General features: G+C 54.7%; 2 protein-coding genes across 2 annotated transcripts; one reads left to right on the forward strand and one right to left on the reverse strand.

Moving 5' to 3' along the window:
- Positions 1-85: 85 nt before the first annotated feature.
- On the reverse strand, positions 86-3,740 carry NSUN5 (NOP2/Sun RNA methyltransferase 5). The gene is made up of 10 exons (XM_071575273.1): positions 3,584-3,740; positions 3,348-3,470; positions 2,791-2,965; positions 2,598-2,706; positions 2,200-2,338; positions 1,730-1,845; positions 1,217-1,395; positions 932-1,136; positions 709-861; positions 86-571 (listed from the first exon to the last, which is right to left on the reverse strand). The coding sequence occupies exons 1-10, from the start codon at positions 3,674-3,676 to the stop codon at positions 466-468; spliced, it is 1,398 nt and encodes a 465-aa protein (XP_071431374.1). The 5' UTR covers positions 3,677-3,740; the 3' UTR covers positions 86-465.
- Positions 3,741-4,534: 794 nt separating this feature from the next.
- FKBP6 (FKBP prolyl isomerase family member 6 (inactive)) lies at positions 4,535-20,597 on the forward strand. Its single transcript, XM_071575010.1, has 9 exons — positions 4,535-4,584; positions 5,292-5,385; positions 6,460-6,549; positions 7,184-7,386; positions 8,374-8,493; positions 9,459-9,653; positions 9,895-10,004; positions 11,134-11,221; positions 20,509-20,597. Exons 2-8 carry the CDS (start codon positions 5,295-5,297, stop codon positions 11,207-11,209), a joined length of 885 nt encoding a protein of 294 aa, XP_071431111.1. The 5' UTR covers positions 4,535-4,584; positions 5,292-5,294; the 3' UTR covers positions 11,210-11,221; positions 20,509-20,597.
- The last annotated feature ends 4,099 nt before the right edge of the window (positions 20,598-24,696 follow it).

Here is a 24,696-nt window from a genome sequence, read left to right on the forward strand (position 1 = left end):
TTCACCTCTTTTCCACTCATTTTGCCTCTGCTATGAGCAGTGGCAGTTTTGGGGCAGGACTGCACAAACAAGCTGGAAAAGACAGTGGAGAAAAGAGAAACTTTATTCTGCTTCATTTCTACAAAGGCTTTTTCAAAGCTCCACATCAGCTGGGGTCAGGATTTTTGGGGAGGGGGGTAACATGATAAAACCACACCCTTAATCCAGCTGGAGCACCCCAGCCCTGCAGGGTGCAGAGGAGGGGTTGCCTTTGGGGCACACCTGAGAGGGGTTGGCTGCAAGGGGCAGTCCTGGGTGACCAGTTCTCCCTCCCTGGCACTGGGGAGACTCCAGGGCTGGCACTCAGTTCCAGGGGTTACAAATTTCCCACTGCAGCTGCAGCTGGCACAAAGCTTGACTTGTGTCCAGGCACTAGGAGTGTTCCCTGTGGCCCCAGCTGGGCAGGGGGCAGTCCAGAAAATTGTTTCACTCTTTCACTCGCTGCTTTTTCCTTTTCCTCTTCTTGGGAGCTGCTCCTGGCTCTGTTTGCTCTCTGGGCTGTGGATTCTCCTCATCTGCCACAGGCAGGGAGCTGCAGACAAAGAGCAAACAACCTGAGCCACTCACCCACAGTGCCACAGCTGCTCACTGTGCTGCACCCTCCATGGACAGACCCCTCCAGCTCCCCTCACACCCTGGCCTGGGTGCCCCTCAGTACCCTCCTCTCACCTGGGGGCATCAGCCCCTTCCTCACACCGCTCCAGCACAGCCACGAAGAAGCCGTGGGTGAGGGTCTCAGCAGGGGAAGCACGGAGGCAGCTCTCTGCTCCAGGGAAGGCACCGAGTCCTCGGCAGGGCCAGGATGGGAATGTGGTCACCAGCCTGCGGAGTGGGACAGGGGTCAGCACCAAACCCTGCCCAAAACCCCCTGGAGCTCCCCAAGCAGACCCACCTGAAGGCTGAGCCCCGCTCCTGCAGCACAGCCTGCACCACATCCTCGTTCTCCTCCCGGTGCACGGAGCAGGTGGAGTAGACCAGGCGCTGCAGGGCCGGGAAGTTCAGGGCATGGCTCAGGACCCGGCGCTGGAACCCGGCCAGCGCCTGCAGCCGCTCGGCACTCGGGGCCGCCTCCTCCCCTGGCGCCCGGGTCACCATCCCTGCGGGGCAGGAACTGTCACCCGGGGGCTGCACACCCCCCGCCCAGCCCCAGGGGAGCAGCTGCAGTCCCAGGTGTTACCTGAGCCACTGCAGGATGGGTCGAGGAGGATATGGGTCACCCTGCTGTACTTGGGGTCTCCAGGGTCCACCGTCAGGAAGTCCTGCTGGGCCAGCTGGCAGCCGGTGACCCCTGCCCGTGCCAGCAGCGTGTTCATGGTGGCCACGCGCTTGGGGTCCACATCAAAGGCAAAGATCTGGCTGAAAGGCAGAGCCCGGTGCCCAAAGGAGGCATGAACATGTCACCCAGCCCTGTGAACCCACAGGCACCAGGGGGCACAGTCTGGGAGCTGATCCCCACCCCCCAACAGGAGTACAGAGCACAGCCGTGGTCAGGAGCTGGGAGTGAATCCCTGCGTGACTTCACATCCCCTCAGGTGCTTCCAGCAGCCCAGCACTGTCAGAGCCACTAGCTCACCTGAGGTTTTGCAGCAGGATGCTAAGCTGCAGCTCTTCCTGCCCTCCTCATGCTCTCTGTGGGCTCAGAGGGATCAGGGCCACCTTTCCCCCTCCCTCCACCCCCACACACCCTCACCCCTTGTTCTTCAGGATGGCAGCCAGGTGGCTGGTCTTGTTCCCAGGGGCAGCACAGGCATCGATGACGTGGGAGCCAGCAGCAGGGCTGAGCAGGAAGGCAGGGAGGCAGCTGGCCTGCAAGAGGGCAAAACCCATGAGAAGGGTGGGCAGCAACATCACAGCTCCTCCTCAGGGCACGGCTGACACTGCAGGGTCACAGGGACCACAGTGACACAGGGCCAAGGCCGCCACCACCCTACACTGAAAGCCTTGCCCAGACCACAGCCCCGTGCTCCTCCCAGTTGCTGGTCCCCAGGAATTCACCCCAAACCTACAGGCTATGGAAGCAAAGCCCCAGGGAAGGCTGCACTCAGTTTCTGCTCAGACTGAAGCGCTGCAGCAATTCCCAGACTTAGTGAATGGAGCTGACCCTCCACCCCATCAATGCTTTTCCCACCCCTGCAGCCTCCTGTTCCCCAGTTGCCCCACCTTGTCCTGCAGAATTATGTGTCCTGAAGTGTACAGCAGGTTGTCATGGAGGTCTGTCTGTGGAGGGAAAACCAGCAGCTCCGGGAGATGAAGATCCAGCAAGAACTTCTTTCCAGAGAGGGCCCTCAGCTCCTCCACGCTGCCCATGAGACACAGGGAGATAAATACACACAGTCCTGGCTCACCATGCCCACAGCAGAGCCCTCATCCCACAGCTCCTCCCCAGCTCCAGCCAGCACCTGGAGAGGCAGAAACTAAGAGTGTGGGGTGATGGAAATCCCAACCCAGCCACTCTCAGCACCAGTACCAACAACCCTTCAATCCACTGGCCCTCATCCCAAGCCCTTGCCACTTGCAGACACCCCAGGTAAGGCAGGAGAGCAGAACGAACCCCTCACCTGGCTGCCTTGCCCAGGTAAGAGTATCCCTGGCGCTTGAAGAAGTCGATCACATCATCCACACAAGTCTTCAGGGTGTTGACCCGGACGTAGCGCGGCAACTGGGAGGCTGTGGGGGGCCAGGCGGGTCAGACACAGCCCCTGCAGGGCTCCTCCCAGCACGTGGTGCCCACCCAGCCCCGAGCCCACTCACCCGCGGCACTCGCCGCCTGCTCCGGGGCCAGCAGGTCCTCGTTGCGGCTCACCTTGTGCCGCACCTTCAGCCGGGCCAGCTCGGCCTCCAGCCGCGCCCGGTGCCGCCGGGCCAGCGCCTTCCAGCGGCCCCCGCACTTGAGCCCTTTGCCGAAGAGCAGGTCGTACACCAGCACCTGCGGGGAGGGCACGGCGTGAGCCCCCGGGACATCCCGGCCCGGGGACATCGCGACTCCTGGCACATCCCGGCCCGGGGACATCGCGAATCCTGGCACATCCCTGCCCGGAGACATGATGGCCCCAGGAGCATCCCGACTCCTGGGACATCCCGGCCCCGGGGACATCATCCTGGGACACGGCGGCTCCAGGGACATTCTGGCCCCAGGGACCCCGCGGCTTCGGGACATCCCAGCCCCGGGGACATGCTGGTTACGGGGACATCCCGACTCCTGGGACATCGCGACTCCTGGGACATCCCGGTCCGGGGACATCCCGACTCCTGGGACATCCCGGCCTCAAGGACATCCCGGCCCCAGGGACCCCTCGCCCCTTGCGTACCTTGGCCAGCTGCGGCTGCAGCTTCTTCTCGGCCTGCAGCAACGCGGCGCCATCCAGGAGTTTCTGCAGCACCGGCGCGTAGCGGAGGGTCTCGGACACGAGCGCGTACAGCTGCCGGACATGCTGCGGGGCGGCCGCGGGTCAGCGGCACCGGGAGCGGCACCGGGAGTGCCCCCCGGGCCTCAGCCCCTTCCCCGGCTCCCACCCTCCCGTCCCCCGCGCTCCCCCGTCCCCACCGGGAAGCCGCTGTTGTACACGAGGCTCTTGAGGCCGCCCTGGCCGCTCTCCAGCCCCGCCAGCACCGCGGCGGCCGCGCTGTACAGCGCCATGTGCGCCCGTCGGGTCCGCCGCGACGGGAGGGGGCGAGCGCGGCCCCCTCGGCATCCGGGCCCGGCTTCGGTTCCGGCTCCGGGATCCGCCTTCGGCATCCGGGTCCACCTCCGGGGTCGGGAGCGGCGTCCGGCGGGGCAGAAGGCGGGTGGGCAGGGCTGGACGGGGGGCACGGGGGCAGCGGCCGTGGGCTCAGAGAACATCAGGCTGGACTCAAAGAGCATCAATCTGAACTCAAAGAACATCAGTCTGGACTCAAAGAACATCAGTCTGAACTCAACGAACATCAGTCTGGACTCAAAGAGCATCAGTCTGGACTCAAAGAACATCAGTCTGGACTCAAAGAGCATCAGTCTGGACTCAAAGAACATCAGTCTGAACTCAGCATCAGTCTGGACTCAAAGAACATCAATCTGAACTCAGCATCAGTCTGGACTCAAAGAACATCATTCTGAACTCAAAGAGCATCAATCTGAACTCAAAGAACATCAGTCTGAACTCAAAGAACATCAGTCTGGACTCAAAGAACATCAGTCTGGACTCAAAGAACATCAGTCTGGACTCAAAGAAAATAAATCTGAACATAAAGAACGTAAATCTGAACTCAGAGAAAATAAACTTAAGGAGTTGCTCCCCAGGGAGAGGGCAGGCTGTCCCAACCGGGCTGCAGTCACGCATTGCCAGGGCTGTTTGGTGACTCGAGTCACGCTCGGGGGACAGCCCGTCTTCAATTCTGGGCTGGAAAATGGCAATTTCCCGGACCCGCACGTGCCAAGAACGCTTGAGCTTCGCGCCGAGATAAAAGGGGCAGCCTTGGGCTCTCATGTGCCAATGCTGTGGTGCCATTAACACTCTAAAAGCAGCAATTGCTTTGTGTCCTGGCACCTTTTCCCCGGGAGGAATCTTCGTAATTACCTTTATTACTGTACATAGGCCTATTACTGTAGCTGAAACTGTTACTTCTTATAACCCCTATGGCCATAATTCCTCATTACCATAATTATCGTTAGTACCGTAATTACCACTGTTACCATAATGGCTATCATTACCGTAATTACCCTTTATTACCGTAATTACCCGTATTACCGTAATTACCCTTTTAACCGTAATTACCCTTTTACCTTACTTACTCTTTTTACCGTAATTACCCTACTCACCGTATTTACCCTTATTACCGTAATTGCCCTTATTATTGCTTTGGGGTTTTGTGCCTTTTGGGGGGAATTATTTGGTTGCTTTGTTTGTTTGCTTGGGGGTTTGGTGGAGTTCTTGTCGAGAATGGCGGGACTGGCTGCGCAAGAACTACATCCCCCAGCATGCACCGCGGCGCTCTGTGACGTTCCCCTTTCCCATTGGCCCGGCCTCTCTGAGGGGCGTGTCCCTCCCCCTCGTGGCGCTAAAGCGGGGCCGCTGCTCGGAGCGTGATTGGTCCATTGCGCCTCTCTTTGCGAGCGCTGATTGGCGGAGCAGGCGCGGCGGGGCGTGGCCATGATGGCGGGCAAGGCGTGGGGCGCGCACGGAGAGAAGATGCGGCCGGAGCGGGACCGGGACCGGGACCCTGACCCTGCCGAGCCCGCGGTACCGACACTGACACTGTCACCGGCGGCCCCACAGCGCATGCAGGACCTGACCGGCGATGGAGGGGTGCGCAAGGAGCAGCTACGCCCCGGCACCGGGCAGTGCGTGCCCCCCGCCGCCTCCGTGGCAGGTACGGCCGGGCCCGGCGGCCCCTGAGCTGTCCCGGGCTTGGGTCAGGGAGGCTGTGGCTGCCCCATCCCTGGCAGTGCCCGAGGCCATGCTGGAGGTGTCTCTGCTTGCAGCAGGGGGCACTGGGTGGGCCCTGAAGGCCCGTCCAGCCCGAGCCACTCTGTGGCCCTCGGGGCGCCCCCGAGCCCTCCGGCCCCGTCTCGGTTCTGTGAGCTCGGCCTGGCCGCCCTGAGCAGGGTTTGGGCTGCTCAGCAGCCCCTCGGTGCCCTAATTCACGGTTACCTGAGGCTTTTTAAAATGGCAATTACTGATTCATTCTGCGTTCAGCAGGATTAAGAAAAACCGAAGTCCTTGGAAGTGCGAGCTGGAGGGAGGGGGTGATGCTCATCCGTGTCACCTGTGCCAGGTGTGGGCGGTGTGGCTGGGCATGAGGCCCGTGCTGGGGGCACAGAGAGGGCAGAGCCTGCTGTGAAAGAGCCCCCAAGCCCCAAGGCTGAGGTGCTGGTGGTTGGCAAAGACCAGAAGAAGGACTTCAAAGAGCTGATGTTACACAGTGTTGTGTCTCCCTGTTTCAGGGTATCTGCTCTCCTTATCAGTATTTTAGCACTTGGGATACTCTGTTTAACTTCTTGTGGCTGACAGATTAAAGGAAAGGACATCTTGACCTTGAGGAAAGCAGCATTTCCAGAGTCCACCTGTGCTCACAGAGAAGCTTGAAGTGGTTCCTGAAGTGCAGGGGCTGGGGGTGCTGTGTCAGGGAACATCTTTACAGTGTGTTTCTGGGGAGAACTGGAGTTACAGATTCAGAGCCTGGAGGGTCCATTTTCCCCTTTGTTCCTCTCTCCAGGTCTCCAGCTTTGCTTAGGGAGTGCTTTGTTGAGTATTTCTGCAGATAACTGGGGTATTTTAATTTGCTCAGCTAAAGTTCCCAATTCCTAAAAGCACAAAATTACATCTCTTTACCTCAGGCTTGTGAAGCAGCTGCTTTGTCAGGGGATGGTGTTAAAACCCATGTTGCTGTTACTGGTTGTGAAATCAAACTCTTGCTTTTCTCCCCACTCCTCACTTTGCACAGTGAAGTACTCAGGGTACCTGGGAAACTGGAATAACCCCTTCTGTTCATATGGACACAACAAGTATCCAAAGCTGATGAAACTTGGGAGAGGTAAGTCTGAGCCACAGAGTTTGTCCTGGGGCTTGGGGTTGTACTGAGACATTCCAATTTATGTGCTGTTTCATGTCTTTAGATTGTTTGAAACAGTTCAAGCCCCAGATCCCCCAGGTTCAGGTGGGAGGTGGAATGTGGACCTGCTCCCCCTCTGCCTGGGAGGGGCAGGGGAGTGGTTTAAATCACATGTGAGGAGATGCTCTTGCTTTCCAGGCTGGGTGGGGCTTGGAGCACCCTGGTCTAGTGGGAGGTGTCCCTGCCCATGGCAGGAGGTGGGCTGGGTGATCTCTAAGGTCCCATCCCACCCAGGCCACTCTGGATCTGTCATATCAGGCTGAGGGACCATAATGGATCCACTGACTGTTGTAGCTGCTGAGACAGAACCTCACAGAATCCCAGACTATTCTGAGCTGGAAGGGACCCACAAGGATCATCCAGTCCAACTCTTAAGTCAATGGCCCACACAGGGGATTGAACCCATGACCTTGGCATTATTACAACCAAGTTTTTAACCAACTGAGCTAATTGTTTGAACCTCCCAGGGTGTTCCTTCCTCTCAGGCTTTAGGAGAAATCCTTGTTTGCTCTGTCGGGGGGGTTTGCTACCTGTGACCCTCCCCTGGTTGTGACAGACATCACGCTGTGGGGGCTGGAGCTGGGGCTGCTCTCCATGGCCAGGGGTGAGGTGGCACGCTTTGCCTTTGCCCCCCAATATGCCTACGGGCGCCGGGGCTGCCCCCCCTGCATCCCCCCGGACACCACGGCCCTCTTCGAGGTGGAGCTGCTCGACTTCATCGACTCCGACGAGTGCGACGCCTTCTTCCAGCTCAGCCACGTGAGTTGTGCCTTCGGGAGGTTTGAGAGACCTCAGGGTGGGCAGGGGGTTGGGTGTGCCCGGGTGACCCTCCCTGCTGCCCTTGGTGCCCCTCCTGGGCAGAGGGAGCAGCGGGTGCTGCCTTGGTTTGCTCCTCTGAGCTGCCTGGAACCAGTGGAACGGCTCCTGTTGAGTTTTAGCTTGCCCAGAAACCTCCAGGTTGCAACTAGAGGGCAGCAGCTCCCAGGAATTGCTCTAAGGAGCTCTCTGGAGCAGTCCTGTTGGGTCTGCAGTGTGCCAGTGTCCCTTTGTCCTGGCCCCTTGGCTGCTCTGCCAAGGGCTCCTTCCCTGTTGTTTCCTCCCTGGTGAGTTACGGTGTTGTTGTTAATGCCCCTTTTCATGCCAAGGCCTTTGGGCTGTGGTTGTGGGTCAGTGACTGGGCCCTCCCTCCTGCTCCCAGTACAGGTTGAGGTTTTTTTTTCCCCCACACTTGTAGCACTCCCTCCTTGCCCACCCTTTCTGGCTCACTGATCTCTCTCTGTGTGCTGGTTCCAACTTGCAGACCCAGAACAAAACCTGTGCCTCCATTTTTATCTTTTTTATGATTTGGGGAGCTTTTTGTTTTCTGGTTGGTGTCTTTTGAGGGTCTTGGGCTGTCCCAGAACTACCCTGAGAGCAATTAGAGCAGCAGAGCCTTTCAAGCAGCTTTGTGCCAGTGACAGCACTTGTGTTAACTCAGCTGTGTGCTGAGATGGTTGGGCAGGATTCAAGGACACATTCCTGCTCTTTTCAGCCCCACTTTGGGCCTGAGGAGCTTCGTGGTCTCTTCACCAGGAATTACCAGCACAAAAAACACTGGCATGTCTCAGCCTGGCTGGGGAGATGCCCCATGGTGGTGGCCTGGCCTTGGCTGCTGCTGTGAATAAGAGGGGGCTGTGCAGGGCTGTCCTGTCTCAGCTCTGCTGTTTCCTTTAGTCTGAGCTCAGATTCAGGTGTTTCTTTCCCCAGGAGCAGCAGGATACGTTTCCTCTAGAAAAGGTGTTGAAAGTGGCAGCCACCGAGAGAGAATTTGGCAACTACTTCTTCCATAAGCAGAACTTCAGGCTTGCCAAGCACAGATACAAAAGGGTATGGAACCAGGAAAACGTGGGGTGTACTTTGGGGAAAGCTCTGAAACAGGGATTATTGTTGGCTCACCCCACAGCAAGTGTAGGTTAGAGATCAAATAACTTCAGTGTATTTTCCTGCCATAGTTGGTTATTGAAGAACAGGCCTTGGACACCTGGTTTTGTGTGGGCAGTGGTGGGAGATGAAGGAACAGAGTCACAGAATCCTTAGGGGTGGGAATTCCCTCTGAAGTCATCAAGTCCAGACATTCCCCAGCACTGCCAAGGCCACCACTGACCATGTCCCCAAGTGCCACATCTACATGGCTGTTAAACCCCTCCAGGGATGGGGACTCCACCACGTCCCTGGGCAGCTGTGCCAGGGCTGAACAGCCCTTTCCATGAAGAAATTTTCCCCAGTATCCAACCTGAACATCCCCTGATGCAACTTGAGGCTGTTTCCTCTCCTCTTGTCCCTCATTCCCTGGAGTGGAGCCCGATCCACCCCCAGCTCCTCCCTCCTGTCAGGGAACTGCAGAGAGCAGGAAGGTCCCCCCTGAGCCTCCTTTTCTCCAGGCTGAGCTCCCCCAGCTCCCACTCCAGGCAGGGAAATGCTCAGTTATTCCCAAACTGGAACACATCTGCCATAGTTTCAGAGGCAGTGATGATTCAGGGTTGCCTTTTCTTTTGAAACCAAATTAATTTAACTTGCTTTTCTCCATATAAGTTTTCTCTTCCATCTTTGTCCTCAAAGTCTGTGTTCTGGGTGTAATTCTTTTTACTCTGCTGCCTTCAAGTTCCATGAGAAGTTCCTAAACCTGTGGCTGAGCTGAGAATGCCATGCCCTGTATTTAGAGTTCTGGTGGTTATCACTTTTCACTGGCCCAGATGAACAGCACCACGGGTGTAGCTGTGGGGTGAGGTGGATTCCTCACTTTCCATGAGGGATTTGTGGTGCTCTGGTTGCTTTTCCCCCTGTCTGCTCAGGCCCTCTCCATCCTGGGCCGCAGCTCTTCCAGCGAGGCCGAGCAGAGCCAGATCAACACTTCCAAGGTGCTGCTGCTCCTCAATCTCTCCCTCACTTACCTGAAGCTGGAATGTCCTGAGCGAGCTCTGAAATACGGGCAGGAGGCCTTGGAGATGGACCAGGGAAATGCCAAAGCCCTGTTCAGGTGTGGCCAGGTGGGCAAAAATCCTTCTGGTTTTATCATCATGAAACACCCTTGCCTGGGATGGACAGAGGGGAACACTGAATTTTGGAGCTGTCCAGGTGGTTTGGCTGCACCTTTTGGAAAATTTGGGAATCTGCCACCTGGAGCTTTTCCCATGGGATTCCTGAGCTACCTACCAGTCTCAGGAATGTTGGTTGCAGGGCAGTGGGGCTGTGTTTACCCTGTGCTGACATCCATGTTCTCCATGGTAGGCTTGTCTGTGCATGAAGGAATACAGCAAATCCCAGGATTTCCTGACCAGAGCTCTGCACATCCAGCCCTTCAACCGCGACATCAACAACGAGCTGAAGAAGCTGGCGAGGTGAGAGCCCTCCTTTCCATCCCTGGAATGCTCAGACAGGCTGGAACACTCATTCCAAAACATTTAAAAAGTTCAAAACCTGTTTTTTGTTAGTGGGGGAACTTGGGAAAAGGCAGGTGGGGAAAACTGCTTGAAACAGTTTTCAGACACAGCAGGTGAGGTTGAAATGGGGTTGTTCCAATGTCTGGCATGAATCTGTCCCTCCAGTCAAGAGGCTCTTGGACTTCCTGCTGTGGTAGGTGTGGGAATGTGCCATCCACAGGTGGGCATCCCTGATCTGCTCAGCACCATCTGTCTCAGACCTACCAGGAGAGATTTGCTGTGGTGGGATTCCATTTAACCAATCCCTGTGAGGGCTCTGGACCCAGAGGTGCTGAGGGACCTTGAGCCAAGCTCACCCTGGGGCTGGTTCTGGTGTGTGTTCCACAAAAACCTTGAATTTTGGCCTTATATGGCAGCAGATGCAGGAACAAGGACCTCATGGGCAGCCACTGCTCCTGGGCCAGCTCCCAGCCTGAGTCAGCCTGTGGTGGCCCAGGGATTCCTCCCCAGTGAGGTGGAGCTCAGGGGATGCTGTGCCTGGGCAGGCAGTGACTCACAGGGAGCAGCCTGGGGAAGTTTTGGCTTTTTGACACTGGCAGGGAGGTGAGAACACAGGAGGGAACCTCTGCTTTGTCACCCCTGCTGTCCCCTGCCCATCCTGTGCCCAGCTCCTGTGCCCATGGTGGATATCCTGGTGTGGGGCACTCGGGCAGTGTCTCCTGGGGGCTGGAGGAGCTTCCACAAGGGGACACAAAACTATCCCTCAGCACCCAGGGGTTCCTCTCTGCTGTCCTGGGCATCCAAAACTGGTGTACAAAACATCTGGCAAATAAATGTTCTAATCAGCTGCTGGTCACCAGCACAACAGAGAGCCAAGGAAGGAGGATGAGGCACAAGATTTCCAGCTCTCCCTCCCTGACATGGCAGAAAGAAGGACATGGAGGAACTGTGTCTGTGCTACAAACTCACTCTGACATTAGGCTGACTTATTTACATAGAAAAATCATATCCTATGAAAACTCCTGTCTGGTTTGGGGTTGCCAGGCAGTGCCCAGCCCCTGGTGCCATCCTGTGCTCTACTCTGCAGATACTACAGGGACTACATGGAAAAGCAGAAGGAAATGTGCTGCAGAATGTTTGGCCCTCTCAACTCCTGTGGCTGAGCAGAAATCAAGGTAACCAGGCTGGAAAAAAGGCTGAGCTCTCCCCAGACCTTTGTTGGGTGTTCTCAGGTGGGGAATCTGCTTCTCTTCTGCATGGGAGGGTTTTGGAGGCAAGGGGGAAGGTGCTGGGAGTGTGGGGAGGGGAAGGGCAGGATGGTGGAATGTTGCTGCATCATCAGCTGGAGGAATTTTTCCTGGGACAGGGACCTGGAGCTGCCAGGAGTTGAGTAAGTTTGGTTTGTTGTTTCCTGTGCTGCTCATCTCAGCTATTCCTGGTCAGAGCCAAGGGGAGAAATAACTCTGTAGTCTTGTTTCTCTGCCAATTAAAAGAAACAAAAAAATTGTTCCTGTCAACCTTAAGAATTGGATTTCCTCCTCCCCTCCAGCTCTCCTGTCTGGAGCTGTTGGAATGCCTCACTTCAGAAAAATCTAAATATTTTATTTCTGGGGCTTTTTTTTTTTAAATATTAAAAAACCTGTTTGGAGAGAAAATTTCAAATAGATGTTTGGGACTCTTTAAAGCCTTAAATCTTCCAGCAAAACTGACGGGTTTATAAATGCACAAAGGCTCTTTGATCATTCTTTTTTTTTGTCTAAACCTTTGGAGGGGGTGCAAGGGGGAGTGGGAATCTTTGCTGGTGTCTTGCTTTGGGGGAAACCCAAGGGAAGGAGTTGTGGAGAATGACAGCAGCCTTCTGTCAGGAAGCATCCCCAGCTTGGGGCCGTCACTTTGCTGCTGTTTTCTCTTCTGCAACACAGGCAGCACCTCTTTGCTTGCACAAAATGAGTATTGGCAGCCTTTCCATCAGGGCAGTGTTGTTTTTAAGGCTGCCTCTTTTGTCTGGGCTTGTGAGGAAGTTCAGGCAGTGTCTGAGTGATCCTAAAGCACCCAAACCTCTCCTGGCTGGATGTGCCTCCTTGTGGAGCCTTTACCCCTCCTGCTGCCCCTGTGCCCTGCTCCAGGCTGGCTGTGTGGCCTCAGGGCACAGATCCTTCTGCCCTGGCTTTGGGATGGCACTGGCCACAGCAGGTACCTGCCCCAGGAAGGGAGCTCTGAAAGGGGATTTGAGTCTGGTGCAGAAAGTCTGTGGGTCTGGGCTTGGCAAGAGGCTCTGATTCTCCACCTGCTGAGTTTCAGTTTGGAAACCTGTAGGACCTCAGATCTCATTCCTGATGGTGCCTGACCTGGGAAGCTTCTTGTGTGGCTTTGGGCATCAGCTGGCCCTGCTTTGTGGTGGGACTGTGGTGAGCTGGGACACCACACAGGCTGTGTGGCCTCTTGTTTCCCAAAAATTGCCTTGTGGAGGTGCTGGTTTGCACACAGCTGGTGGAATTAGACCAGTGGGTTTGTTCAGGGGAGACAGAGGAGTGCAAAGGGAAAGGGAAAAGGAGAAAGCTCTGGTGGAAAGCCTGAGGATTGGGCTGAACTCACCAGGCAGTTTACCCTCTCACTGCCATGTGTGGAGTTCTCCCACCTTCCACGGGCTGGAAGTTGATTTGAGTTGCAGCATTGCAAATAGACTGAGTCTCCCAGACAAATCACTGAGGCCTAAACAAGATTCTGCTGTTCATGCATGGCCAGAGAAGTCCCTTTTTGAAGGAGGTTCCTGCAGGGCCTTTGAGCTGGAGATTGGGCTGCTGCTTTCAAACCTCATTCCACATTCAGAGGGGAGTAGAGCAGTGCCAGCAGGAGCTCCTGCTCCCTGTCAGAGGCACTGGGAATTACTCAGGCTTGAGGCAGAACATTCTTTAGTGTTTTCTGACAGCTTTGTACCAGTTTAGAGCACAAGCTGTACTGGGGCAGCCTGGCAGGTCTGTTCCTTCCCTTCTGTATTGGGCACTGAGTGAGGGGGTGGCTGGGAGTGCTGCCCATGGCTGATGATCCAGGGGAATCACAACAGTTCTGGAAAACTTTCCTGTATAGCAGCTTATGGAGCACTGAGCTGAGCTGTGCTCCAGCTCCCAAATAACTTGGAGCTGTAGCTGTGGCATCTCCTCCCTCCTGGAATGCTGCTGCATCCACCCCTGCCCCAGAGCTCCTTCCCACCTGGGGCTGCTGTGCCTTTGGAGGGTCCTGCTCTGTTGAGGGGCAAAGCACTGAGCAATCCAGGGCTGTGTTGTGTGCACAAACCTGGGCACACCTGAACACCTTCCTCCTGCCTGGGGTCTTTGCAAGGGCAAGCACTGAAAGGACACAGGGAATGACTTGAAGCTCAGAGAGGGAGGATTTAGATTGAATATTAGGAAGAAATCGTTCCCTGTGAGGGTGGGCAGGCCCTGGCACAGGTTGGGCAGAGAAACTGTGGCTGACCCATCCCTGGGAGTGCCCAAGGCCAGGCTGGACAGGGCTTGGAGCAACCTGGGCTAGTGGAAGGTGTCCCTGCCCATGGAAGAGGTTGGAGCAGGATGGTCTTTAAGATCCTTTCCAGCCCAAACTGTTCCATAATTTCTGTATCCCTCTCTCTGATGAGCCCAGTTCCTCAAATTGCCTCAGCTCTCACCTTTTTAATGGAGTTTGTGGTCCAAATAGATCTTTCCTTTGCTGAAATTCAAGGCTGCCTGTGGTGCTTCCTGGGGGAATTCAGGAAGACTCAAGACAAAAACAGAGGCACAAACACTTCCTTAAATCCCCCCCTGCTGCAGTTCCTTGGAATTGCCCTGGGTGTCCTGCTGGCCCCTCTCTGGGCTGGCTGGGTTCTTTACCTGCCACTGTGGCCCTTCATTATAAGGGAACTAAATCATGAGGAGTGGGGAAAATTCCTTAGGAATGGCTGAGTTCTAGCAGAGAGTCCTTGGTGATAGTTTTGTCCCAGAAAGAGGATTCTGAGCTTTTTTTTTTCTTTACTGCAGGTGGGCCAGAGTTGAAAGCTTGTCTGTAATGTGTGTCTCAGCTCAGCACACAGGAGAGTGGTCCCAGCAGTTGGGAGCACACAGGGAAATGTTCCAGGGAAAACAAACAGGGCTGAAATTATGGCAGGAAACAGTAACTCAGGTCAGACTTGTGATTGCCACGAACAGCAAGTTCTACCCATTCTGAAGGCATTAAGGGCTGAGAATTGGCTGCAGAACTGGGGCTGTGGCACCAGGTAGAAGTGACTATAATTAGGTTTAAAATCAGCAGCAGTTGCCAGTTAAACTGACCTAATAAGCTGGAAAAGACTTTCAAATAAACTGAGGAGTCTGTGCATGAAACAATCAAACCCCTGCCTTGGGAAAGCTCCAGACTTGGAGTAAACAGCAACTTGCTCCTTCCTTTCCTGCTCTGCTTATTCCTGGGATGTGAAATGTGCCTCCTGCTGATCCTGTCCCTCCCCACTGCTCAGGCTGAGCAACGGGGAACCAGCAATTCACTGCTCCTTTAGAATATGCAAATTCCCATCCCACTGAGGTGTCCTGTGCTGCAAAGGAAATTGTTACATCTCTGCTTTCTGCTGAGCCTGGCTGGGTGAGGGGGAAGGCTTGAAGGAGGACTTAATTAAGCATTCTCCTTGTTAAGCAGAGGAAGGAGAAAAGCTTTAATGAGGTGGTTGGGTTGGGGTTTTTTGTTTTCCCTCCAGCTCTCTTGTCTTTTAGCATCTTGGTTGGGGTTTTTTTCAGAGTTCTGCAGTCCCTTCCTGCAGCAGTACCTGTAATACCTCTCTGGGAGGATCCTGGCTCTGGTCTCTTCTGGAAACTCTGGAGAAAGGACTGCAGGACTTGGTTTAGGGATGCCCTGATGTGCTTCCCCAGTGGGTGTGCTGGGCATGGGACTGGCTGCATTGGGGGTGGCTTTGCCCAGACTGGGAGGGTGGCTGGGGCTTGGGAGCCAAGAGATGGTGGGAAGTGGAAAGGAGGGAGGTCTGTGCAGCATCCCAGTGTCTCACCATGCCCTGAGGCACCCATGGAGTGGTGGTTCTCCAGCCTCACCCAAGGGCTGCTTGGCCACCAGCTCTGGGTTGTCCTCTCTGACTTGGGAAGTGCCCAAAGCCTGGGATTCCCCCTCTGTGCTCCAACACAGCTCCCAGGGGAGGCAGGAGCAGATTCCTGGCTGCACTTCTGAAGGGTTGGAGCCGGGTGGATGTTGGGATCTTTTGTCAGGGAACAAGTGACAGGACCAGAGAACTCCCCCACTGCCCTGGGCAGCTGTGCCAGTGCTGGGCAGCCCTTTCCATGAAGAAATTTTCCCCAAAATCCAACCCTGGTACAACTTGAGGCCCTTTCCCCTCATCCTGTCCCTGTTCCCTGGAGCAGAGCCCAACACCCCCCCAGCTCCCCCGTCCTGTCAGGGGGTTGCAGAGAGTGAGAAGGTCCCCCCAGAGCCTCCTTTTCTCCAGGCTGAGCCCTCCCAGCTCCCTCAGCTGCTCCATGTTGGAGTGCCCTTTCCATCAGCAGCTGCTGGGATTGGGAGCTGCATCCCTGCTGGAGCAGCCCCTGGCACTGAGGGCTGTGTGTGGCAGGGTGGCAGCAGCACTTGGCAAACAGACCATGTTTGACTGTGGGCACTGGGAGATTCCAGTGAGGGCTTTGGATCTGGGGAATGTGTTTTTGGAAGGACTTTGCCTCAGGTGCAGGGAGTGTCTTGGCACTGCTGAGAGTCGGTTTGCAGAACTGGAGAGTTATTTCCAGGAAGGACAGACGTGCCCTTCACGTGCCTCCTGTGCTGCCCCAGCTTTATCGGGGGCTGTTGGTGCCATGGAATGCTGGGCATTATTGCCATGGAGTTATCTGAGCCCTTCAAGGACTGGGAGCTGCTCTCAGGATGGTGTCAGCCCTGACTTGCTGCATGAAGTCCTTTCTGAGTCAGAAGTGTGTGTTGAAGAGTTCATCCCTTCTTTCACCTTCCCATAATTATCCCTCTTGTGAGACCTCTTGCTCTCTGAACAAGTAGTTTTGCTGCTTTGTCTGAGTACTGTTTTAAGGGTTTGTTTTATTTTTTTTTGTTTTGTTTTTAAGAAGTGCTTAGGAAGGAGCTCTGTAATCTTCCTTTTTGCATTAGGAATCTTTGTGCTATCCCAGATCTGAGCAGACTTGACAGCTCCTCCTTCCATCAGCTCAGGTTCAGGATGGTAGTGCCTGTCATCAGCACTCAGGGCCTTTGGAGTTGGGACTTGTTAGAGATCTCTGGAGAATTCCTCCTGCCACTGAGCTGTCTGTCTGACACACAGGCAGTGCTTGGAACTCGCTGTGGATCCTTTGCAGAGATGAGGATCGTGACAAATTGACTTGGAAAAAAAAATCCTGAGGAAAAAAGGATGTGAGATGGCAGTGGGGGTTCCTGGAGCTTGGAAATGAGGAGCAGCACCTCTGCTCCTTCCACCTTCCCCTGTGAACTGGGGCACCTGAGATGGGGCAGCTGGAGCCTGTCCCAGCCTTTGGATGTCTGGATGAGTGTCTGGAGATGCAGCCACGGCCACCTCAGCACTGAAGTGGCCACTTGAAGCACTCACAGCTGGACATCCCCAAAGAGCACTTGGAGAGAGGGGAGGGCATGGCTGAGTGAGGAGTCACTTCCACAGAGAGCACAGAAGTGGTCCCCAATTAGGGAATTTTCTCCAGGCATGCTCAGAGAAAGCTCCCAGGAATGGTGGTGCCTCTTGTGCAGATAAAGCCGGACAGGCTGGAGTTGGACAGAGCTGTTCCTGTCCTCGTGTCAGGGTGGATTGGCCAGACATGGTGTTATCAGCTGCTGAGAGCACCCTGGTGCTGCTGGGCTTTCTTCTCTCACTCTGCAGCCTGTCAGGAGCCTCTCAGGGGCTCCAGGAGGTTTGTTTCCCTCCTGGCTGTGGTGCTTTTTCTCCAGGCTGTCATTGCAGTGCCTGTGGGGCTGCTCAGGGGTCTGGGTGAGGAGCAGTTGCTGTTCCAATTGGGGCTGCTTTGCTGCTGTGTGTTTGGAACATCTGCTTTCCCAGCAGGCCCCTGTGGAGCTGTGGGGTTGGATGTGCTGTATCCTTTGGCTGCTGAGCCAAAGCTTCCCTTCCTTTCTTCTCCATGCTCAGTGCCATCTCCATCCAACAGAAGCACTGAGGAGAAGGTGCTCTGTCTCCCCTGACACATCAGGAGGCTGCATTTCTCTTACTTTTGAGGTCACTTTCCTGGGATGTAAAAGCCTTCCAGGCTGCTCCCACCAACCTGATTTCTTGGATACTTCCCTTGAGGGACACTTTTCTCACTGAGGGTGATCCCAGTGCAGTGCAGGAATGGGTGTAGTGGGGGCAGGACTGGCAGGAGCAACACTGAAGTCATGATTCCAACTTTCCAGTTTCCTGGCACTTTGGCAAACACTTCACCTGCTGTGTTTGGTTCTTCCCTGCAGCCCTGCCAGAGATGGGAGCTGAGAAAGATGCACCAACAGTTCTCTATGCAAAAAAAGCAGCTTCTACAAGTTGTAAAGGCTTAGTTAAACATTAACTGTTAATTATGGCTTTAATGCAGAGTACAGGTGGCTGTGGATATAAATGACCTGTGCCCTGGCGTGTCACTCACTGGGAATTGATGTTTTCTTGTCATTCCAAAGGAGGAATTAGAATAGCTGGGCCCAACAGGCTTGGGGTGAGCTTCAAAGGCAGCCTGTGCCTGGCTGAGTCAGTGCCAACCTGCTGTGAAGGGAAGGAAGCAGATCCTGGAGCAGGGTCCTCTTGCATGGGCTGTGCTCCCCAGCACAGGCTTTGAACCCCATCCAGCTCCTGTGCCTGCAGAGCCCTGTGGTTCCCCTCCACTTCTCCTCTCATTGTGGAGCCATTGGGTGGAAATGAAAGAGATGAACTGATCAAACACTCCCTGAAATGGCTTTAGGGTTTCACTTGGAATATTTTTTTAATTAGCTGCGTGTAAAGACTTTATTACTTCAAACAGCAGCCACAAAACCAGAAGCCTCTTGGTTTGATCCTTTATTTTCTTGGAGCACAAGAAGCATCAGTAGCTGTAGGTTTGTACCCAGTTAGACACCCCAAACCACAGCCAGTGGGAACATGCAGTGATCAGCTTTGAAGTATTCCCACTGGGAACATGTGAAGGAAGTGCTGTGTGGGGCTGGGATCAGCCTGACAGGGAGCAGAGTGGGAGTCAGCAGCATTTTAGCAGGAGCAAGGATGCTTTAGTCTGACAACACACACAACACTGTAGCACTTCAAGGATAAGGATTTTTTTTTCCCCACTTCAAGCTTTTCTTTCCTTGTCCTGACTGATAGAACTTTATGCAGTGAACTGGAGAAGTGATTTAAGCATTTCTCCCTCTGATTCATTTTCAAAGAGAAGAGATCAGCTGAAGTGTCCTGCAGTCCTTTGCCTTCTTTAGGAACTTCCTCTCCCCCTTCTCCTGGAAGGTGCTGCCAGCCTGACCTGCCTCTGCATCTCCTGTGGGTCAGGAAGCTCCTGTGCCCCCAGTTTTGGAAGGTTTGGCAGTCAAAGGAGCCTGTGGAATGAGGCTGGAACACGGGATTTGGGGAGTGTGGCTGGACCAGGACAGTGACTCTGCCCTGAGTCCCAGTTTGTGTTAGGCTGGAAATCTTCACTCCTGTGTTTCTGGCAGCCTTGAAAGTTCCTCAACTCCTTTGTGCTTTTATTATCCCCAGCTTTAAATTGGGGACAGCCCTTGAGAGAGGCACATTGTGCTGATTCAGACTCTGTTTTCTGGCAGGGTGGCCCTTGAGTCACAGGTTCTGTGTGGCTCCCATCACAGGGACTGACAATCCAACAATCCCAACTGCTCCAGGGTCAGGAGAGGGAGGGGAGTCCCTGGGGGGAGCAGGAGGCTGGGCTGGAGCCTCCTGATGTTCCTCACAGCCCCAGTTATTTGGGATCCTGTGGTGCCTTTCAAGGATGTGCAATGAATGAGGTGTGGGGTTTGAGCATCATGTGATGCTTCATCTTCTCATCTCTCAGCCTGTAAAGCAGCTGTTTCCCTGCACAATTCCTGCTTTTTTGGCCTCCTGGTTAGCAGCCTGTAAGCTGATATCCTCTAAGGAACAGGCTTCCCTATTTTGCTACCAGTAATTTGATTTACATGTGCAGGGATGGCCAGTGCAGCTGAGCTGGCTGGGCCAGGATGCTGAAAGAGTGTGGAAATATTCCTGGTATTCCTGAGCTGAGTTGGGCACCTTTTGGGTGGGATCCTTTGATCCTCAGAGCTCCACAGAATGGGTTATCCTTGGGAAAGATTTCCAAGGATTTTCTTTTTTGTTTTTTTTTTAATTTATTCAATTTTTCCTTCAATTTTTGTCCTATGGATGGCAGAGGGACAAGGCAGATTTTCCAGCAGTGTTTTGGTACCTTTTTCACTGATAAAATCAGGGAAATACCCCCTCTATCAGTATTTCTTCATTGATATCTCAGAGATGCCACTTGCAGCAACATCACAAGCAGCAGGATGTGGTCCCAGGCCCAGGAGAAGGTGCTGGGTTTGAGGAGCAGGGAGAGTCAGGTCCTGGCTCTGCAGGAGCAGAGGGAAGGTGTGGCTGGGAGAGGCTCTGAAGGGGCAGGGGAACCACCAGAAGGTGAGGCAGGTGAGCCAAGTCCTGCTCAGTGACCCAAGAGGTTCCCCTTTGAAATTCAGGGCTGGGGAGGAGGAACCACAGCTTGGAAACAGTCCTGGTTCTTTTCCAGAGAAAGCTGATGCTGCACCAGGGTGCTGATTTCCTTTGGAAAAGGGGGGAGGGATGGGCTGGGGGCTGAGTGGAGAGGAAGGGCCTTTGCTGGTGTGGGATCTGCTGTTTCTCCAGCTGTGCCAGGGCTCCTGCACTGGTGAGGAGCCACCTGCAAGAGGGAACAGGGGGTTGAGGGCAGGTAACAACACCCAAAGTGCTGAGAGTGCTCTGTGAGCCATCCCTGGGCTGGCCAGGCCTCCCAATGCTCCTGTCCTGCTCCAGGAAGCAGCTGGAAGGGAAATATGGGGAGAAACAACAGCAAAAGGGAGTGAGGAGCTCAGTGAATCTTCTGGGAGACACAGGACTCTCTGCAGAGACAAAGAGTGATTATCCAGGCTTTGATTTCCCACGGGAGAAGTGGAAAAGCACAAGTGGTGGGAAGAATGGATGAGCCTGTGCAGGAAGGGAGGTGGCCTGAAGGGTGTTCTGGGAGTTCTCTGAGAAGGAATGGTCAGTTTTGAGCTCTTGGCACTTAATACTCAGTTTTATCCAAGTCCTCCTTGAGGAAATGGAATGGATTTTGTGGGGATTTCACTGTGTTAATCCAGAGAATTCCAGGTGTTTCTTTCAGGGCCACTGGAGCTGCAAGTGGAATAAAATGACCATTTTATGCTGAAGTGGAATAAAATGTCCAGGTGATGCCTGAGGGACACTGACTGTGGAATTTTGTCATCCCAGGTCCTTCCATGCTCTTGGACAGGAGGGAGACCCACCTGTGGACACGTGGAGATTTGGCATCCCACATTTTGGGAAGGGGCAGGAGCTCCCTTGCCTTGAGAGACCAAAGTGAAGGCTCTGTGTTTACACAGATTGGTTTTCTTGAAGTTAACTTTGTTTGCCACGTTTTGGGGCAGTTTCCAGAAGAATGAAGTCCTGCTGTCAGAGAGAGGAAGGTGTTCCTTCTCTTCTCCTGTGCAAACTGTTTGAAGAAAACTCTTCCCTGACATCCCACCTCCTGCAGGTTCCAGGCTGCTTTTAGGGAATCTCTAAGTGGGAGGAGGATGCCATGAAGTTTTCTATTTACACAGGTTGTTCTTTAAAAACTTCTGTTTGATATTTTTGTTCTGAGAAAATAAACCAACCTGAGCATTAAGGCTGGCAGGCCTCGTGCCAGTTTATTGTGCAAGAGTGATTAATGCCTGAAAGGAGCTGGAATTTGGGAATGGGGTCTGGTTTGTTGCTGGAGAGCTGCCTCCCTTCGTGGGCATCAGCAGGCTCTGCTCTTTGTTTTGGCTGGATGTTCCTGGGGGTGTTGAGGCTAAATTTAAAATCACTGAAGAATAGCAGCTTTGTCCCCTGCACATGCTGCTGACTCCTGCAGCTTCCTTGGAGTCTGGTTCCTTGGGAGCAAATTCCAGAGAGCTCTGAGTGTGGGGGTGAGCTGGGATTGAAGAAATGCAGAGACTGCTCTGGAACCAGGCTGGGACAGACAGGGGGGGCTCACCTGGAGAAGAGGAGGCTCCAGGGAGAGCTGAGAGCCCCTTCCAGTGCCTAAAAGGGCTCCAGAAGAGCTGGAGAGGGACTGGGGACAAGGCATGGAGGAACAGGACAAGGGGAATGGCTTCCCACTGCCAGAGGGCAGGGATAGATGGAATATTGGGAGAAATTCTTGTCTGTGAGGGTGGAAGCTGTGGCTGCCCCATCCCTGGGAGTGCCCAAGGCCAGGTTGGACAGGGCTTGGAGCAACCTGGTCTATGGAAGGTGTCCCTGCCCATGGCAGGGGGTGGAACAAGATGAGCTTTAAGTTCCCTTCCAGCCCCAACCATTCCATAATTCTGTGCATTCCACATCTGGGATTTCCCAGCAGTTCATCTGTCCCAGGTGCTCTTGTCTGTCCACTCTTCCTTGCTCCTTTCCGGGAGGGTTTCAGACTCTCTCCCCTGTCAGTCCCAGCTGGGCTGGTGCTAAAAGGAGCATGGCAAGGTCTCCGGAGCTGGAGAAGGGACTCGGAGGGATCACCCAGTGCAGCTCCTGCTGGAGGGAGTGTGTTCCCGAGCCCTTTCCCGGCCCGACACTAGGTGGCAATGCCTCCTTCCCAATGCTCCAAAGGCCACTGGTCGGGATTCCTTTCCGATGGGCTTTAAAGCTGGATATTGGTCTTTTTCTGCACCAGTTCTCCCCATAACTTTGCTTGGGATGCCCTTCCCTAAAAAAAGGATAAACTTTGCGTTTCTTGGGATAATACATAATTTTCCACCAGGAGACAGTGTCTGCCATGGAGCTCCCTGACAGTGGCAGTGCTGGCACTTCCCTGCCAGCCCTTGGGATGATCAAGTGCAGGCAGCTGGATCCATGAGTGGAAACTTGGCACATCCCTGTCCACCCATGACCTTGGAAGGGCAGGACCTCCTGCTCCCAAACTGGGGAGACAAAACCCAGCATGGAAGGTGTTTCCTCAGCTAAATGTGAGAGGTAGGAGCATGTGTGGGTGGTGTGGCTGCTGGGGCACAGCAAGGAGCTTCCCCAGGCTCTGCAAGGTCTTCTCCAGTCCTGCTGCCACCGGCAGGAACAGCAGCCACTCTCCTGTCACCTGGTCCATGGCAGTGACTTGTAACTCACTCAGGGTCCCTCTCTGGATTAAGGGGCAGTTTGCTGCTGTTTGAGACTTCCATGGTGGACTAGACCTTGCTGAGGTGCATTTTTCCACTTTTCTTTACCAAATTATGGCCAAAAATTACAAAAAAAATTTTTGTTGGTTTTTTTTGTTGTTGTTATTAAAGGAAGAAATACAATCTTTCAACCCCTGGGCAAAATCAAAGGTGTGTTTGGATCCTGACTTGGCATTAAAACAGAAATACAAGTCCATGAGCAAAAGAGACAAAAATCTCTCCAGAGAACCACAGTTTCTGGTTGGAAGACAAAAAACAGGCTTGGAGGAGTTTCCCACTGGAATTTTTGATTTTGGCCAAACTGCCTTCCCTTTTCCCCTCCATTAAATCCTTCTTGACAAACATCTCAGTGTGTTCCCTGGAGAAGCTGTTCCAAAGGCTGGTCCCAGCTCAGCAGTGGGCTTGTATTTCCAGTTTGGGTTTATCAAATGCCAACCTGCAGCTCCTGAGCTGTGCAGAGTTTGCTCAATGCCAGGATTATCTGATCTCAGGTGATGTTTTCCTGGTGTGGGTGTTTACCCAGGCCTGAGGTGTCAGGTACCCTCAACCCATCAACCAGCTCCTGGGGCTGCTGTGAGGTGTGAGTCACCTGGGGGTGTTCCTGTGTGTCACCTCTGTGTCCTCCAGCCTGTTTGTCACCCCCACACCTTTGAGCCTCCAAGGACACGGTGAGGGCAGTGAGACCCCACTCTGTGTCCATCCCCTCCATTGGCAGCTGGCACAGAAACCCTGGAGAGCACTGGTGGGTGCTCATATCCCTCCCAGTGTGGGCTGGGCCCTGCTGAAGGACAAGGGTGGGTTGAGACCACCAACTGGTGGCCAAAATACGTGGGATGGCAGAGCTAAAGCTGTGCTGACACATCCAGGGTACATGGAATGGGGATGCTGAAGGTGCTCCAGGTTGTGGTACCTCCTGTCTGGTCCCAGGTCTCCTCCCCCAGGCTGGGGGTGCTGTGGTGGAAGATGCAGCTTCCACCCCTCCAAACCTTCCTGCCATGTGTGGGGATGTTGGTCCCATCAGCTGTGCACAGGTGGGTGCTCAGCACCCTCCACCAGGCCAGGAGCAATCCTGCTGATCCCGGGCACCTGGAGGCTTGGGCACCCTCCACCACCCCTGTGCTGCTGCCAGGGCAGAGGGGAGGCAGAACTGGGGGCTGCAAGCAGGGACTGAGGATCCCCCCAGTGCTGGAGCCCCTCAAGTCACCAGGCACCACATAACCCTGGGCTGGCACAGGAAACAAGGACCCCCGTGGTGCTGGAGCCCCTCAAGTTACAGGGCACCCCATCCCTCTGGGTAGGCACAGGGAACAAGGACTCTTGTGGCACCCCTTGAGCCATTGGTCACCTTGTTCCCCCTGGTCAGAACAGGTACCAAGGACTCCCATGGCACTGGAGCCCCTGGGTTGGGACAGGGACAAAGGACACCCATGGCACTGGAGCCCCTGGGTTGGGACAGGAACCAAGGACTGATGGCACTGGAGCCCCTGGGTTGGGACAGGGACAAAGGACACCCATGGCACTGGAGCCCCTGGGTTGGGACAGGAACCAAGGACTGATGGCACTGGAGCCCCTGGGTTGGGACAGGGACCAGGGAACCCCCATGGCACTGGAGCCCCCACAATGGGACAAGGACTGAGGAGTGATGACACTGGAGCCCCTGGGTTGGAACAGGGACAAAGGACACCCATGGCACTGGAGCCCCTGGGTCGGGACAAGGACCCCCGTGGTTCTCAAGCCCCTCGGGTCCCCGGGCAGTCCATTCCCCCTGCTCGGGACAGGGGCACTCACACCGTTTTATCCCTGGCTCTGGCAGCGGTGGGAGCAGCAGCCCCCAGTGCCGCCGGCCCCGGCCGAGCCCGCCGGGCACGGAACGCCCCGTGCTCCGCTCCCGGCCCCTCGTTTGTGTTGGCACCGCCGGCGAGCGAAGCCGGTTTAATTGGCAGTTGTGTTTGTGGCCAGGGTGTTATGAAAAGGTTTTCTGTCTCCCCTCTGTAAGTTCCCCTGAATATGTTTTCACTCTTAATATAATATTCACTTCATTATTAGCTGAAAGAGGCTCTTTTCAGAGAGGCTTTTTTTTTGCCCCCTCTACTTCCAAAAATACATTAAACAGCCCCTTCATGCGGCGCTGCGCTGAGGGCCGGGATTGTCTGCCGGAGGGGATGTGAGAAACCCGACGGTAAAAGGGGATTTACACAGAAATGCTTTTCTTCCCCAGCCGGAGCTGGCTGGGAGGGAGAGGCGGCTGCTGCTTACG

This window comes from Pithys albifrons, chromosome 21 (assembly GCF_047495875.1).
Source record: "Pithys albifrons albifrons isolate INPA30051 chromosome 21, PitAlb_v1, whole genome shotgun sequence".
In the NCBI taxonomy this organism is placed as follows: Eukaryota; Metazoa; Chordata; class Aves; order Passeriformes; family Thamnophilidae; genus Pithys; species Pithys albifrons.

Coding starts and splice junctions, on each gene's coding strand:
- NSUN5 (XM_071575273.1), bottom strand. CDS start 3,676: ATGGCGCTGTACAGCGCGGCCGCCGCGGTGCTGGCGGGGCTGGAGAGC. Junction 2,966..3,347: donor TGCAGCCGCAGCTGGCCAAG/GTACGCAAGGGG, acceptor CCCTCCCCGCAG/GTGCTGGTGTACGACCTGCT. Junction 1,396..1,729: donor GCCATCCTGAAGAACAAGGG/GTGAGGGTGTGT, acceptor TCTGCCTTTCAG/CCAGATCTTTGCCTTTGATG.
- FKBP6 (XM_071575010.1), top strand. CDS start 5,295: ATGCAGGACCTGACCGGCGATGGAGGGGTGCGCAAGGAGCAGCTACGC. Junction 5,386..6,459: donor CCCCGCCGCCTCCGTGGCAG/GTACGGCCGGGC, acceptor CACTTTGCACAG/TGAAGTACTCAGGGTACCTG. Junction 8,494..9,458: donor CCAAGCACAGATACAAAAGG/GTATGGAACCAG, acceptor CTGTCTGCTCAG/GCCCTCTCCATCCTGGGCCG.